This window comes from Cinclus cinclus, chromosome 4, assembly GCF_963662255.1.
Source record: "Cinclus cinclus chromosome 4, bCinCin1.1, whole genome shotgun sequence".
Taxonomy (NCBI): Eukaryota; Metazoa; Chordata; class Aves; order Passeriformes; family Cinclidae; genus Cinclus; species Cinclus cinclus.
The window spans coordinates 1321822-1337936 of NC_085049.1; the positions used below are offsets into that span (position 1 = coordinate 1321822).

Here is a 16115-nt window from a genome sequence, read left to right on the forward strand (position 1 = left end):
TTCAGTTAATCCAAGCCAGTGAATTTGACTGTGGAAATCCCTGTTCAGTACCTTCTTCATTAGCCAAGATGGCAGCTGCCACACTACAGCTAATGAGCCTAATTAATATCAATTCAGTAAATTAAATTCTTTTTTCAGACATCATAATTTTGTACCAATCCAGACATTTATACAGATTTAATATCAGATGACATAACATAATTTCTCATTTAACACTAATTGAAAACTACTGGTTTCTTATTCTAAAGAGCATTTGCTGTCACTTGTGACTTATGGTGTTTTATAATATCATCATTGAATTTTATGTTTTCTGCCTAGCTGCAGAACCTTTGTATGCAAGCATGTGACTGGTGATGTGTGCAGAATGGAATAATCAGATAATTTCTCCTAAACCTATTTATTTTAACAACCTTTCTTGATATTTTTCATTATATAATTGAAAAAGGACTGACCAAAACAAATGAACAAAAGAAGAAAACTCTTTAAGCAGTGTTGAACTCAGCCCCTCTAGCTATTTTTTTTTCCTCCTTCTAAATAATTTTGGGTTTGTCCAGTTTGCCTTCAGGCTTGGTTTCTTCAGATGCCACAGAAGAAAGAGCAGATCCCTACTTCTGTGCCATTTTCTGTTATTGCAATGTAAAAAATCCCTATCCTGTGGGTTCCATTCCTCCCTCAGCTGAGCATGACCTGAGTGGAGCCCTACAGAAAGTCTCCACCCAAGAGATGGCACCTACTACAAAACTGATTCTTTGGAAAGCTCTCCACATTCCCAATCGTTCCAGAGGACTGAGCATCCAGCACTCCTCCTGCAAGCCCTTAGCCAGGGACTGTGCTGGCGGTTTGAGGATTGAAGAGCTGTGGAAAGGGAGTCAGTGAAGGAGCAAAGAGTCCCAGGTTGCATTTACAGATCTCTCACACACACAGGATACATTTACAGAGCACACACACACACACACACACACACACACACACACACACACACACAGGATACATTTACAGAGCACACACACACACACACACACACACACAGGATGCATTTGCAGAGCTCAGACACACACAGGATGCAGTTACAGAGCACACACACACAGGATACATTTACAGAGCACACACACACAGGATACATTTACAGAGCACACACACACACACAGGATACAGTTACACAGCTCACACACACAGGATGCATTTACAGAGCACACACAGGATGCATTTGCAGAGCTCAGACACACACAGGATGCAGTTACAGAGCACACACACACACACAGGATGCAGTTACAGAGCACACACACACAGGATACATTTACAGAGCACACACACACACACACACAGGATACATTTACAGAGCACACACACACACACACACAGGATACATTTACAGAGCACACACACACACAGGATGCAGTTACAGAGCACACACACACACACACAGGATGCAGTTACAGAGCACACACACACACACAGGATACATTTACAGAGCACACACACACACAGGATGCAGTTACAGAGCACACACACACACACACACACACACACACACACAGGATGAAGTTACAGAGCACACACACACACACACACACAGGATGCATTTACAGAGCACACACACACAGGATGCAGTTACAGAGCACACACACACACACAGGATACATTTACAGAGCACACACACACACAGGATGAAGTTACAGAGCACACACACACACACACACACACACACAGGATGCAGTTACAGAGCACACACACACACACACACAGGATGCATTTACAGAGCACACACACACACACACACAGGATGCATTTACAGAGCACACACACACAGGATACATTTACAGAGCACACACACACAGGATACATTTACAGAGCACACACACACACACACACACACACACACACAGGATGCATTTACAGAGCACACACACACAGGATACATTTACAGAGCACACACACACACACACACACACACACACACAGGATGCATTTACAGAGCACACACACACAGGATACATTTACAGAGCACACACACACACACACACAGGATACATTTGCAGAGCACACACACACAGGATGCAGTTACAGAGCACACACACACACACAGGATACATTTGCAGAGCACACACACACACACACACACACACACACACAGGATACATTTACAGAGCACACACACACAGGATGCATTTACAGAGCACACACACACACACAGGATACATTTACAGAGCACACACACACACAGGATACATTTAGAGAGCAAACACACAGGATACATTTGCAGAGCTCAGACACAGGCAGCTGATGCCAGCAGGGACCTCTGCAGCTGCCCTGGTCTGGTCCCTGCTCTGATGAGATGATGTTGGATGCTGGGTTTTTCATTCCACTCTGATGTTGGACAGGGCTGTTCAGAGGGGCAGCAGGGTGGGAGAGCTCCTGGGATGGGAGCAAGGGTTAGCAGGGCAGCTTGGCCAGAGGATGTGGATGATGATGATGATGATGATGATGATGATGGGTCCCCAGAACAAGAGGTGTTTCAAAAGACATGACACGAGGACAGCAGGTCTGTCCTTTGGCCAGGAACATGAATAAGTGTGCCAAGAGCTGCTTCCCTGAGTTTCACTCTGCTCTATCCCCTCAGCCATGGAAACTGTAGGGCAATTTATGGCAAGCACTTCAAGCCAGGGCTCAGCTGCCACAGGGAAAGCAAATATTTCAAAATTCCGGTGATACAGATTAATTTTAGGGTAAGAAAAAGGACTCCACATTACTCCTTATACTGACTAAACCATGTCTTACCCTTGTGTGCAGAACAGCAGAGATTGGGGTTTTGCCTATGGCACTAGCTGGACAAAATCCTCTTGTGACTTTGCTGTGCACAAAATGTGAGGGCTCCATTCTCTGAAGGAGCAGCTGAATATTTTCCACTGTCTGGCTCCTAGACCTTCAGGTTCTCAGAGAAGTTACATCAGGCCAAGTTCAGTCAGTGTCAGGATTTGTGGGAAGTGATCAAGTACAAGAGTCAGGGGATTTTTCAGAAGCAGACCTGATGTCTGCTTGTTTTCTAGGGTCAGTGACTGAGACAGAAGCACGGGAGGTTCCTTTTCCAGGCACAAGGGGCTTCAAGGGGACATAGAGCAATGCAGGAATCCAAATTACACTATACAGGAAGGGTAGAGTAGTGGCACAGCTTATACTTGGAAATAATACTTTCTTTATGGAACTGGTTTTAGATGTCCCAGTTCTCTCTGAATCTAAACTTAACTGCTGGTAAAAAGAATTATTGGAACACAACAGACCTGTGTTACCTAGAGTACTAATTGAGTCTTGTCTCCCCTTGCTTTTCTGCATCCTTCTTCCTATAAACATATTTTGCTTGCTATCCTTTATTCCCTCAGTGATGCCTCTCTGCTCCTTTGCCTGCCCAAATTGCATTTTGTGTCACTTCAGTCGGTGCCACACTTCACTGGGAACATTGCAGCAATCTCCTCCTTTCCCAAACCAGTGAGGGCTGCTCAGACTTCTGTTTCTGGGAGAAGATTTGGGATCTTGAAGCAGAAGAGACAGGAGTGTTTTCAGAGCAGGTTGAGGGAATTCCCAGTTTCAACCCTTTCCACTGCTACTTTGCATATAACATCATCTACTCACTTCCAAGGGAATCCAGAAGAATCTTGGGACTGAAGAGGAAGGAGGCCCTGGGGAACAGCTATTTTAATTTCACTGGTTGACAGACTGGGAACAATTGCTGGGGGAGGCTGAAAATGAAAACTGAGCACTTATGTAAGGAAAAAAAAAAATTCTTTTAATCTACTTGGACATAAACCTTGCTGTACAAGCTAGAAAAAATCAAGTGTAAGAAGCATAAAACAGGATTTTATTGGGAGATATGTCGAAGGTGGCTATGCTGTTTACACTGAAATACTTCAGAGTCACCCTTTATGTCTAAGGATTTGTGCTCTACAAACCACTTATTAGATAAGAAAGGAAATCTCATTTTGTGAGCGAGGGAGGGTACTGGTTTGAAAGGCTCACCCACCTGTGTATGTGCCACTGTTTCTCTATTCAAGTAAACATTAATAACTTATGTTACTATGTTATTACAATATCTATACTGCCTCTAATGCTGACAAAAGAGATTGGCTTTATTTCCATATCTGTTTATTCACACAGCAGAGCCTTCACCTCTCTAGAGCTGCTCCACTGTGCTTTGCTTGCACAGCTTGCAAACACTTTTGAGTCAACAAGTATTCAGCCAGAATGTTATTTTTTCTACTGCCCACCAAATCCTGAACCAGAAAAAATCCTAAGTAGAAAAAAAAAAAAAAAAGAATGAATGTGAACAAAATTGTATTTGCCATTTAAAATTTTCAGTGGAGGCAATTTGTACTGGATCTTTGAAAGACAGACAAATGAAGAACAGTAGCTACTCCAGCACTGAGGCACTGATCAAATTCACAAATAAATAGTTTCCCATATATGCTGCCAGCAGTTTATCCCACTTAAAACCTACGCTCCACTTCAAAACACTTTTTTTTAAGCTTATTTTTAATTTTTTTTTCCTTAACATAAGGTTTTCCCTCAAGTAACAGCCAGCAGTGAACAGCAGCCAGGCAACACTGCAGAGGTGAGATACCAAAGGCACTTCAAAAATTGCTATGCCTAAAGGACTGTGTGTTTTCAAGCTAAGAAAGAAGACAAACTGTTAATGGGTCAGGACTGAGTAACTCAGGTGAGCACCAGGAGAGGAGATGTACCTCAAATGACAAACTGCATTGGGGACCGTCTTAAAATCTGCACTGCTCCTCTCGTAAGTGAGTTGGAAGCAAACTGTATTGCTTCAGAATGGTCGGGATGATCTACAGCAATGGGGAGGATAAATCATTCAAAACCAGCTCAGTGAGGCACCCACTGCATCACCCCAGCCACTGCCTCTGCTTTCCCATCCCCAGTGACAGGCAGAATTAGGATTTTTTGTTTCCACCTAAGCTCCATGTTTCTCTGAAAAGCTTTGATTTTGATGAGCATTTAAAAAAAAATAAAGAGTCGGTGAAACATTCCTTGCTACTGTACATGACTCTGTCAGTCACCCACCACGGATGCAATGTTGTGAAACGTAGCTCTGGATGCCTTTACACAGGAATAAAGGCCTTTCAGAGACAAAACTCAGCTCTTCTAGCCTGATTTCCTTTCTGAAACAAAAAATAAGGTGCTGAACTTTACCAAACAGCATCCTGTGTGTTGGACAGACACCACAGAGAAAGCTACAGAACAATTCAGCTTTTTCTCTGTCTTCTGACAGAGATGCCTGTGGCTCGTATGACCCATTGGGAAGAAGTTTAAAGGCTTTAGATTTGGAATAATCTTAATTCTTTTAGATTCACTGGACACTTTCTGTTGTTTAATTCAAGGGCCCAACACACATCTGTTCCAACCAGGAGGGCTCTTTGCCAAGGAAACACTGGAGGAGACAATGTGAGACAAATCCCTGCAATAATTCCCTTGTCTAAAAAGAGGTTATTACAACATCACAGCAAAAGGGCCACACAAAGACAACTCATCTGACAGCTCTTCCTTTCCTCTCTCAAATGGATTTTAATTTGGTCACCACCCAAATGACATCATTCGGATTACAGACTGATAAACCACAGAGAATGGGTGAGCATTCTGGGAGCAATTAATTTTTAGGGAAATATTTTCAAGCAGCAAGGACTTTATGAGTTTAATCTTGAAATGGTTGTTTTCTGCAAACACCTAAAAACATTGAATTATAGTAATTCTGCACTGCTACCCTGACAGGACCTTTTATCAATCCTTACCTTCTCCTGCCCAGAAATATTACCTTTTATTCTAGTTTATCTATCTATCTATCTATCTATCTATCTATCTATCTATCTATCTATCATCTATCTATTTTAAAGTGTGTTAATAATTATATTTGAGTTTATGTCAGGGAATTCTTTTCTAAGAAAAATTACCCAAAATTGAAGAAAAATTACAAAGTAATTTTCTGCTAAATCATGCACTGATGCAACATATTCAGCAATGTCTAATTCATTATTCTATTTCTTCTAATGTTTTAGGCATTTAGGCCAGGTTTTATGCTGGTGGAGAGTGATGACTAAACCTAGAAATATTAACCACAGCAAACACACAACTGACTGCAAAATTAACCTACCAGTAACTCATTACACTGCATGTCCTGCTCCCACTTGAAGCCTTTCTCTGTTTTATTCATATTTTTCCTAAAGTTCTCAGTGCCAGTGCTCAGAAATAGGAATGATTACCAAAACCTGCAGCCTGTCAGACCAAGCAGTGACCACCAGCCCAACTATAAATGAGTACTCCAAACACATCAGTCCTAGGAAATCAGGGCCTGGACTGCAGTTATTCAAGTCATGAGGCAAAAACTTTGTGTTCCAAGTAAAAAATGGATTAAAAACAAGGCTGAGGTTGCCTCAGTTTTGTAAAAAAATGGTTCAAACAGCTACAGCTGAAACACAAAAGCTTGTTAAGATGGAAAGAGAAAAAGATCTATAACAAAGCAAGACTTATAAAATGTTTTCCATAATGTGATGCGTTTTGGAAACATCTGAAGACTCATTTTGAGTACAATATTTGCCATTTCTAGCAACACAAAAGTTTCACACAAAAGAAATAAATTTATTTCCCCCGCCCCAGATATTCACAAAACGCAAATCCTGAAAGTGAAATCTTATTTATCATTTGGACATCAAACGTTATTGAAGTTGGCCACTCGGTATCAACCCAGCCTAAAGAAAATTTCTAGGATTAGATTTAGGCATCTTTTTTTCAGTAGTTTTTTACAAATAAAAAAAACCCCCTCAAACTCATGACTAAACATAATCCATGTGGAGTGATAGAGATAGATGAATGTTTTCTCAAAAGTTTTCCTGGCATTACTATTCTGCTTTACATCCCAGTGTCCTTTTCATTTTTTCCCCAAGTCTTTGGGGTTTTTTTGGTTTTGGTTTTGCTTTGTTTGTTTTTTATTTACTTTTTAAATTTTTTTTACTTTTTTGTTTTTGGTTTGTTTTTTGCTTTGTTTTTATGTTTTTTTTTTTGTTTTTTGTTTTCATTTTTTACATATTTTTCTTTTTTTTGTTTTGTTTTTGTTTGTTTTTTTGTTTTTGTTTTGTTTTTGTTTTGGTTTTTTGTTTTTGTTTTTATTTTTTCAGTTGTTTTTAATTTTTGTTTTAGTTTTTTGTTTTGTTTTCCTTTTTCGGTTTTTGTTTTGTTTTGCTTTTTTGCTTTGGTTTTGTTTTATTTTTTGGGGCTTTTTTGTTTGGTTGGTTTCTTTTTTTGTGTGTGTGTGTGTGTGTGTTTTGTTCTGTTTTTAAAGAAGCAGCAATAAAACTTTTTTAACAGTAAAACAAGAAGAATCTGGCAGCTGAGAATCCCTCCCTGTCACCCGGAGCTGCAGCCCATCACATCCAGCACCAGGGAGCAGAGCCCAGCACACAGCTTTTCCAAAAGGAAAACCCATCTTCCATCTCCACATACATGACTGGGGGGTTTGGACAGACAGAACGGGAAGCTCTTGGGGACTTTTCTGGCATAACTGAAAAAAACCAGATTTGTCAGCTCTGGAATTTTTAACTGTAAAAGGAACCAAATGCAAAATAAATCAGACAAGCCATGCCTGGAGAAACAATGCACTGAAAAACCTTTCCCTTAGTGCTACCTTATAAATCATGAGGCAGCTAAAAGAATTAAAGTTTTCAGAACTCTGTCCCCTTTTGCAGTTTATCTTTGCAGTTCCAAGTGGGTTCACTGTGCACATCCACAGTGCTGTGGTTTTTCATTACAGTAACATTAATAACTGGCACTTGCAGACTTCTTATGCTTCACTTGACACTGTTAATCCTCCTCGGATATGACTTTTGGCATGGAATTTCCTTTGTTCCAAAGGTGGGGCACACACAGAGTTATCTCTGTGTTCAGTAACTTGTTTGGTGCACTGAATATTTGCCTGCACCAATAAAATGAATGATGCTTCACTCCATGCTCACATTGATATATGATCACCAGGGAACCTCAACTCCTCCCTTTGGTACTTGCACAGGATTTGGAAAAACACCCAGCCTTCCTAGATTTCTCAACATTCAGGAACACACCTGCTCTGCTAAGAATAATAAATAATAAAAATAAAGAAACAAAAATAATAAAAAATAATTAAAAACAAACACACACACAACTATGCTACTCGTGTCCTTTGTCAGTGACCCACCAGATTTTCTCACACTCACTGAATTACAAAAAGGCATAACTTCGTGCTTTATTAATTTTTAAACAGATTTCTCTTTTTAAAAGCCCTAATTCTTAACAGTGTGGGAAAACTAACTCCCTCTTCACATTTTGAATGTTAAAATGCCATACATAGATTCTTTGCTAACCTTTCCCAGCCGTGTTTCCAATTTGATTTTCTCATTCTTTGGAATTTATTTTCTCTTTCCCATTTGTTAGAATTTTGAGAGTTTAAAATGTGGTCTTGTCCCACAGCCCTCTAGTTGTCCACGTCCTTTTATCAATTCCAGTGGAGGTCAAAGCCAGTTCACTCCTCTGTCTTCAGAGACAGCAAAAAGTCACTCTAAAATACTAAGTGTTTTTCTTAAAATCTAAAGTGGGTTTAATCAAATATAAGATGTGGCTTTGTTGATTTAAATATACCATTTTCTCACTAAGTCTCTAATTATTAAAGGTAAAACCCAACAGTTGTTAATTCTTCACAATCTCCTTATTTCATTTGACATCATCTTTTCCTAAAACCAGAGTCTGAGAAAATGGAAAGTCTGTAAATTAGGAAACAAAATAATTATCTGTCTGCTGTACAAGGCAATAACCCAAGCTAATAATGAAACCCTTAGCACAGAAGCTGGCTGAATCATTATCTCACACAAATAATGCTCTGGTGGTGTCATTTACTGGCCCCGTAAGTAACTAGGAAAAAAAAAAAACAAAACAAAAAACCCAAAAACAGTCTCCAAAAGATTGGTGTTACATAAACAAGAATTATCATTTCAGAACTAGAATCTCAAGTTGTGATCTGTTCAAGGTTCTCTGCAGTCCAAAAGATAATGATCACACACAGATATATATATATATATATATGTATGATATATATAAAATGATCATGTATAATGATCACATCAAGCACTGTGAACTCCAGTGAAAATCAGTCACCACTTAGCTGAATCAAACACATCCTTGGACTGGCTATTCCTATACAGGTCTGAAGTTACACATCTGATTAAATGTTTCCCTGATTCTGCTCAGAATTTAGGAAGGACCAAATTAGCACCAAAAAAAAAAAAACCAAACAAAAAAAAACCCCAAAAAACCCCCAAAAAAACAAACAAAAAACAAAAACAAAAACCAAAAAAACCAAGAACAGGCATCTTTTGTATTTACATTCATGTCATTTTAGTGGGCTGGGGTTTTCAGCCTGCTCTGCACAGCTATTTAGGAAGTTCATTTAATAATTAGCAGACTTGATAACTTCTAACTGTCAGAGAAAGATATGATAAAGCAGGAAGAAAAAGATCTGGAGGATGCTCATCTGTTTAATGTTCAGATAATTAAGAGTGTTGGACAAATGAGTATCTGCTTGATTTATTCCTTCTTTCAAACTCCTTAAGTTATGGTTGTCATTAACATATACACATAGACCAGTTTTGACATTTAAAATTCTATTTCCTTTCAGGAAATATGAAGGAATTGTTCCAGTGCTGGAGCTCTGAGTGAAACACTGGTAATGATTTTGAAGAAGGTATTGAGGTATAAACCTCCCAAGAGCAGGAAATGTAACTGGGGCCTTTTTAAACTTTTATACATTGTTATGTTCTTTTTGCTTCTTACAGTTCTTCTTCTGTGTATATAGAAAAAGAATAAAAATGTGTTCTGGCCATGAAATCAATAGTCTGATTCACATTGTTTCCAGTGTGCTGGGTAGCACCAAGTTCCTTTTCAATCTCACATTCTAACTTTTCTACAATATGTGGACTCGGGAAAGACAGAAGACCGCTCCCTTTTCTCTTGTCAGTCAATCTGTAGTTCAGAAATGCCAAAAACTGGGAAAGTTCTCCAAAGTCTAAGTGACTTGGAAGATAAGCTACAAAAGGACATTTTGTCTTCAGCAAGGTTTTCACCTGACCTTTTCTTTTCTTGAGCTCAGCAAACCAGATTCCCACGCCCTGGCAGGATTCCCCAGCACTCCCACTCTTCCATGAGGATGGAATCCTCCCCCCAGCACCATCTTCAAGCAGCTGCCACAGATCCCAGAGGACACCAGGATGCTTCCCCCCGTTATTCAATCTTCCTGTGGAAGGCAACCATCTGTGAAACGTTCTCCTGGCCACCTGCTGCCCCACCCAGATGTTCTGGTTCCACTCTGCAGCTGCCACCCGTGACAGCAGCCAAAATCCAAAAACGCTCCAGCAAGAGGAGACCAGAGTGGCAGGATGCCAGGCGGATTAAAGCTCCGGCACAAAAGCTGACAAAAAGCCACCTGTGTGAAACATCCAGTAGAAAAGGAGACAAACAGCCAGCAGAAGGGACCAAAAGGGCTCAGCAGGTTTCTTTCCCCTCAAGCAACTTTTTGTGCTTTGCTCAAACCAGCTCAGCTCCAGGGAATGGGGAAACTTGCTGCAGCCTTCTTGCCTCCCAGGAATTCTGGGGGGGATTAGCATCAGAGAGAATGTCTGGAAGGCAGTGGGATGATTCTCCATGCCTCGTGGACATTCAGAAGCCCTGAAATAAGACTAAAATGGGATTTAAGCCCTGTACTTAAGACTAAAATGGGATTTAAGTGGTACACGAGTCCTGTGCTGGCAAAGTTTAGCCACCTTGGGAAGGGGAGGGCATCCAGAGCACCAGTGAGGAGGTAATACACTGAGGGATGCAGATCCCTCAAGAATTTAGAGAAGGGAAAAAGACACAAATGATAAGAAAAAACCCAAACATTGAAACAGGGAGTAAGATCCTTCTCATTCTCAACAGCAGAATTAATGGAACAAATCTGCAACAGACACAGGCAAAGAACAGACTGAAACTATCCTGACTGGCAACAGCTGAAGATATTCCCACGAATGAAAACTCTCTCAGTTCTGTCCACCTCTATAATTTTAAAATAAAATCTTCACACAAACTCATCACTGCTTGATGAAAAGCAATTCACAATTTCCTATCCAACATTAATATTAAAAAAGTGATGAAGTGGTCACCATTGTTGGGTAGCTGCTTGTCTCTGACCTGCAGGGAAATTGAGTCAATTGGAAAGAACTGGCATCTTATTATAAATAGTATTTGTCATTGAAAAAAGATACAGTGTTGATAGTAACCTCCTTTTCTAGTCATTTCTAAATTTACAATAGTATCATAAACACGTTCAAGTTCAGCTGAAATCAGTTGAATTTTCCCCTGTGGCTCTGAAATCAGCTCACCAGTTCTTTACATTGCATTAGCAATATTATATAGTATTATAGCCTTCTTTTCCACGTTGTGCTTTGGACAGGTACAGCGTGAACACTCTTGTATTATTCAGCAGTATTTTCATGGTAATGTCATTCATTACAATTAAAATAAATAAAAAAGTTGTTACTAAAGTTGTTTTTTTTTACCAGTCCTTCCTTCTTGATAGTTAATTTGGTAATGAAACAGAACGTGACACTTGAGAATAAAATGTAACCTAATCACATTTCTTAAAGTAAGTTATCTGAGTGTACATGCACACACGTGCTCCCCACATTATTAAATCACTGAACTTCTTCTAAAAGTCTCTTTAGAAGTGAGTGGATGAGAACCTCTGTTTTCCCTTACTTTTATCATGACTGAAATCCAATTTGTGAAGGAACTCTTTTATCAATTATTTAAGGTTTTATTAATAAAATCCGTGAAATTACTGGTAAACTTTGTAAGTAGGATTTATGGCTTAGGAAACTGCCTTTTTAAATACAGCAGCAGAAATACAAGTAATGACATAAAAGGGAATGTTGGGTAGAAAACAATTTGCTACTGAAGAACATGGTGGAGCAGAGTAACAAAAAACTCCCCAGAGTGTAGATAATGGATACAAGCACCAAATTTTAAGAGGCATTTGCCACATTTATTTTCTCAGTTTACCTTGAAATATATGAACTAAATATTTAAATAAAAGAGGCACCCAGCATGAACAGGGCTACTACCAGCTGAAAGCCAGAGAATACAGTGAGCCTTGAGAAATAATCTACTTGATGTGGATGTAGTTACCCTATATGTTAAGCTGCATATAAAATAAATTCATTTTGCCACTTTACATTGCACTGTGCCAGATGACCATGCAAATTCAGGATGGAATAACTGCTCTGTATTACCTGAGATTATAATATTAAAAAGCTTGAGCCATATTTGGGGGGAAATAGAGATTTGCACTGGAAATTAAAGAGGAAGAGGACTGCAGACATTCATTTTTCTTCTGAGAAGAAAAGAGAGGAGTTATAGAAAAGGCAGGCAAACTAATGATGTTCCCCTGTCCATTGAACCCTAGATATAATTTCTAATTTTACAGGAAAACTCTCAGCTCTTAGGGCATATTTAAGAACTCGAGACTGGATATTTTATATCCAGCATGACTAAGTTTAATATTAGTAGAAATTGTCTCAGGAGTGTTTCAGGCACTGTTGAAAAATGGCTCGCTAGATGTGGTTCCTCTTTATTTGAGAGATATGCTCATTAAGCACATTATCCTACTCATTTCAGTAAAACAAACACATTAATAATTCTGTTTTATCCCCACTAACACTTCCAGAGACCATGCAGGTATGAAAGTGTTATTTATGCTCTTCCCAACCCCACACTTCATCAACCAAATGAATACATTTCAAAATGTTTTCTTTCCTTTGCAGGGAGGAATGCTTTTGGTTTAAGGCATCTGAACCAGTTCAACTGTAAATGAAAGCTCAGCTCATCCATCATTACTAAAGATGGAAAACAACTAAAAAAAAAAAAAAGAAGAAAACACACAAGAGTTTGGTTTTCACATCACAGGGCAGATGATCAGAAAGCCACACTCTTTCTCAGAGTGCCTTGAGATAAGAGCACAGCAAACAGAATAATTCAATAATAGAATAAGAGGATCCTTATGTTGGAGGTTGGTGGTGAATGGCAATTTCTGCCAGGCCTGGTACATCTCCATAACCATGAAAAGGAAATGTTGGAAACCCTAGCACCACAAGTCAGACTGATATAAAAAATGGGTAACATTTGACATTTGGACACACATGAGAATTTGGACAGCTTCAGGAGAGGTCAGGGAAATCACAAAAGCAGGCAGCCTCCTTTCAAAGTGAACCAATGCCTGTAAGTTTTGGGGAAGGCTATTTTTGGCTCAAATAATAAAAAAAAAAGCTGAAAAACCAAATGGTATCTTCCTTAGGGGAGCAGAACTCCCTGTTCCTCCTGCCAGGGGCAGGATAAGGCAGAGATAAGGGGGTCTTTTGTACAAGTTGCCCATACCCAGTGCTGAAAGGGGAGGAGAAAAACTTCATTTATTTTCTGTTGATTTAAACCAAAAGAGGGTTTATCAGCAACGGAATCATGGACAAATGTCACTATGACAGAAAATGACTGGTAGTGATGGAAATGGTCTCACCAGTAAAGCTGGTGGGCTACTTGGATGCTCTGCAGAGAACGGCTGAGCAGGAGTTCCACCAGAGGGCTTTCAAGACTCCACTCAAACTTGAGCACCTTGATAGAAAAAAAATGTAACAAACATCAGTTTTATGCAAAACTCATCAGAAAGAGCCCAGTGCTTGGTTTGAACAAAGCAAGCAGGCACGTGGAGTTTGCTCTGGCAATGCAATGATCAGAGAAGCCTCAGCTCAAGGACCTACCACCACCTGTGAGACAGACAGACAGACAGACACCACCCTGGTTCTGTGTTCACATGCACATAAACATGCAGCTAGTCTCCTCCCACTTACCTATCACTGCTAGATTTGGTTTTTTAAATCTGATTATCTGGTTCGGAAAATAAACTTGTTTTAGAAGCTGTGGAAGGTGAAAGGTCACAGCAGTTCGTGAACGCTGCAAAGCTGTGAAGGTTCTGCTGCCTCCCAGTAGGGGATTACATAAATACATTCACAAATGCATAGAGATATCTATCTAGATGAGTAGATATCACAAAAAAAGAGAAAACCCTGAGAAAGTCTGCAGTGTGGATAGTGGGTCATCCATAGCAAAGTGTTACAAAGTGAGGGGATAAAGCTTTCACAGCATCTGCTCAGTCACCAAGTCCTTTGGAAGCACTGATGCCATAACTTGCAAAACATTAATTCCCATTAAAATGCAATGTACGTCTCTAAAGAGACAATTCCACACCCAAACGCCCACTTTACTCTGGTTTCTCAGTACATATGGTATTAAAACCCCAGTGATTTGTGCCAACAATGTTTCCTTCCTTGACCACAATCAAGCCCTGACACCTGAGCAGAATTTCTCTTGTCCAAATGCGTTGTTTGCTTTTCTTTTTTACTTGAAAATACCTTCATGTGCAATGCCTGAAAGGCCAATCAGAATGCCCAAACAATTCCATTCTCCCAAGAGGGACACAGTCTCTCCCTCAGCCCTGTTCTTAATCCACTCACTGCATCAATTGACCAGACTTATTTTTTCCTCTTACAATGTCTTAACCAACCTGAAAGCATCAAAAACATTTGATGAGATTATTGATCTGGACTGAAGACTTCCTTGGCTATCAATTTCCTCCTTACCTGAACCAGCTGTGGGAGGTATTCTAACAATTCATCATTTGACACATTTTCTATTTGCTGGACTGCTGCCCTGCGGATATCTTGATCTGGAAAACTAGAGTAAAACAAAAAGATATCATTAAGAGCTACCAGACCACCCAAACTCTCCTGAGCTCTCACTGATATAAAATGCAAGAAAACCTGATTTTTCTGTCAAAATGGAACAGGAAAAAAACCCACATCAATTAATTTGCTTTATTGTAGGAAGAAACACACCACAGATGATTTAATTGGATTGACTTTACAGTGCAACACAGGGGAAAAAAAACGCCAAAATCATGATCCTCAAATACCTTTTTGAATTTGAACTACCACATGCTGTTATTTCCCAAAACATGAAGCAAATTACAGATTTACTGCTCTTTCTTACCTGAAATAGGAAATTTCTGAGCCATTTGAACTTTTAACAGCCACTTGAAGACTTCATTTGCTCTGAGCAGCAGCACAAAAGCTTGAAATTTCCCATACAAAAAAGGTTCGTTTCAAGTAATTTATTCCCAAATAAATTCTTTTGTTTTCTGTCATAACACAGTCAAAAACGCTTTTTAAACAAAAGCAATTTAGAAATTGAAAACATGCGTTGGGTATTTTTAGGATTTTATTATGTGAAATTTGGTAAAATAATGAGCACCTTCCCCAGAAAGGCTCCAAGTCAGTGAAAAAATTTCTGATGAGAAAACATTTGAGAACTTGGCATAAGCTACATTTTCAACTAATTCTGGCTGAAACCAGGGGGCTGTAGCCTGGTATAGGTTTGTGATGGAGCTGTCATCATAAAAATGATAAAAAAGGAAAATGTGGTGTGGCAGCAGTGATTATGAAGAAAAAGAAGGCTGGATAATAAAGATGGTAAAAACATTTTTCTTTGAAAGAGAGTGAAATTTTGATGTAAGCTGACTGAACTAAACTGACTCTTAACAGAACATTTTCTCTTTTCTAAGAGTAAAGGACAGAAAGTATACAGCGTCTCTTTTAATACTGGAAAACCAAAAGATAATCTTTTAAGGACTTCTTTTGAAAATACTGAAATAATTTCTACCTTTTCACACTTTGCAGTTGTGACATTGATCATTCAAGTCTGGACTCGATGATCTCAGAGGTCTTTTCCAACCTCAATGATTCCACAATTTTATACACAGAGAATTTCACACACACAGAAGTTGCCTGGATTGGTCCAAATTTGGCTGATTTACTGTGGGGTTTTTGTTGTTGTTGTTTGGTTGGTTTTTTGTTGTTGTTGGTTTCTTTGGTTTTTTGTTTTTTTTTCTTTCACAAGGAAATGAGCATTTGTGCCCTTCTGTGCATGTCTGCTGTGTTGTTGGAACCCTGGAC

At 39.4% G+C, this 16115-nt stretch overlaps 1 protein-coding gene across 1 annotated transcript in view; it reads right to left on the minus strand.

Moving 5' to 3' along the window:
• PIK3C2G (phosphatidylinositol-4-phosphate 3-kinase catalytic subunit type 2 gamma) overlaps positions 1-16115 on the minus strand; it is a 195065-nt gene that overhangs the window by 94241 nt on the left and 84709 nt on the right. Inside the window, exons 16-17 of the mRNA XM_062491554.1 lie at positions 14745-14838; positions 13625-13719 (exon numbers count right to left, since the gene is read on the minus strand). Of these exons, the coding sequence (XP_062347538.1) occupies positions 13625-13719; positions 14745-14838 (189 nt within the window). The remainder of the gene's footprint in view (positions 1-13624; positions 13720-14744; positions 14839-16115) is intronic.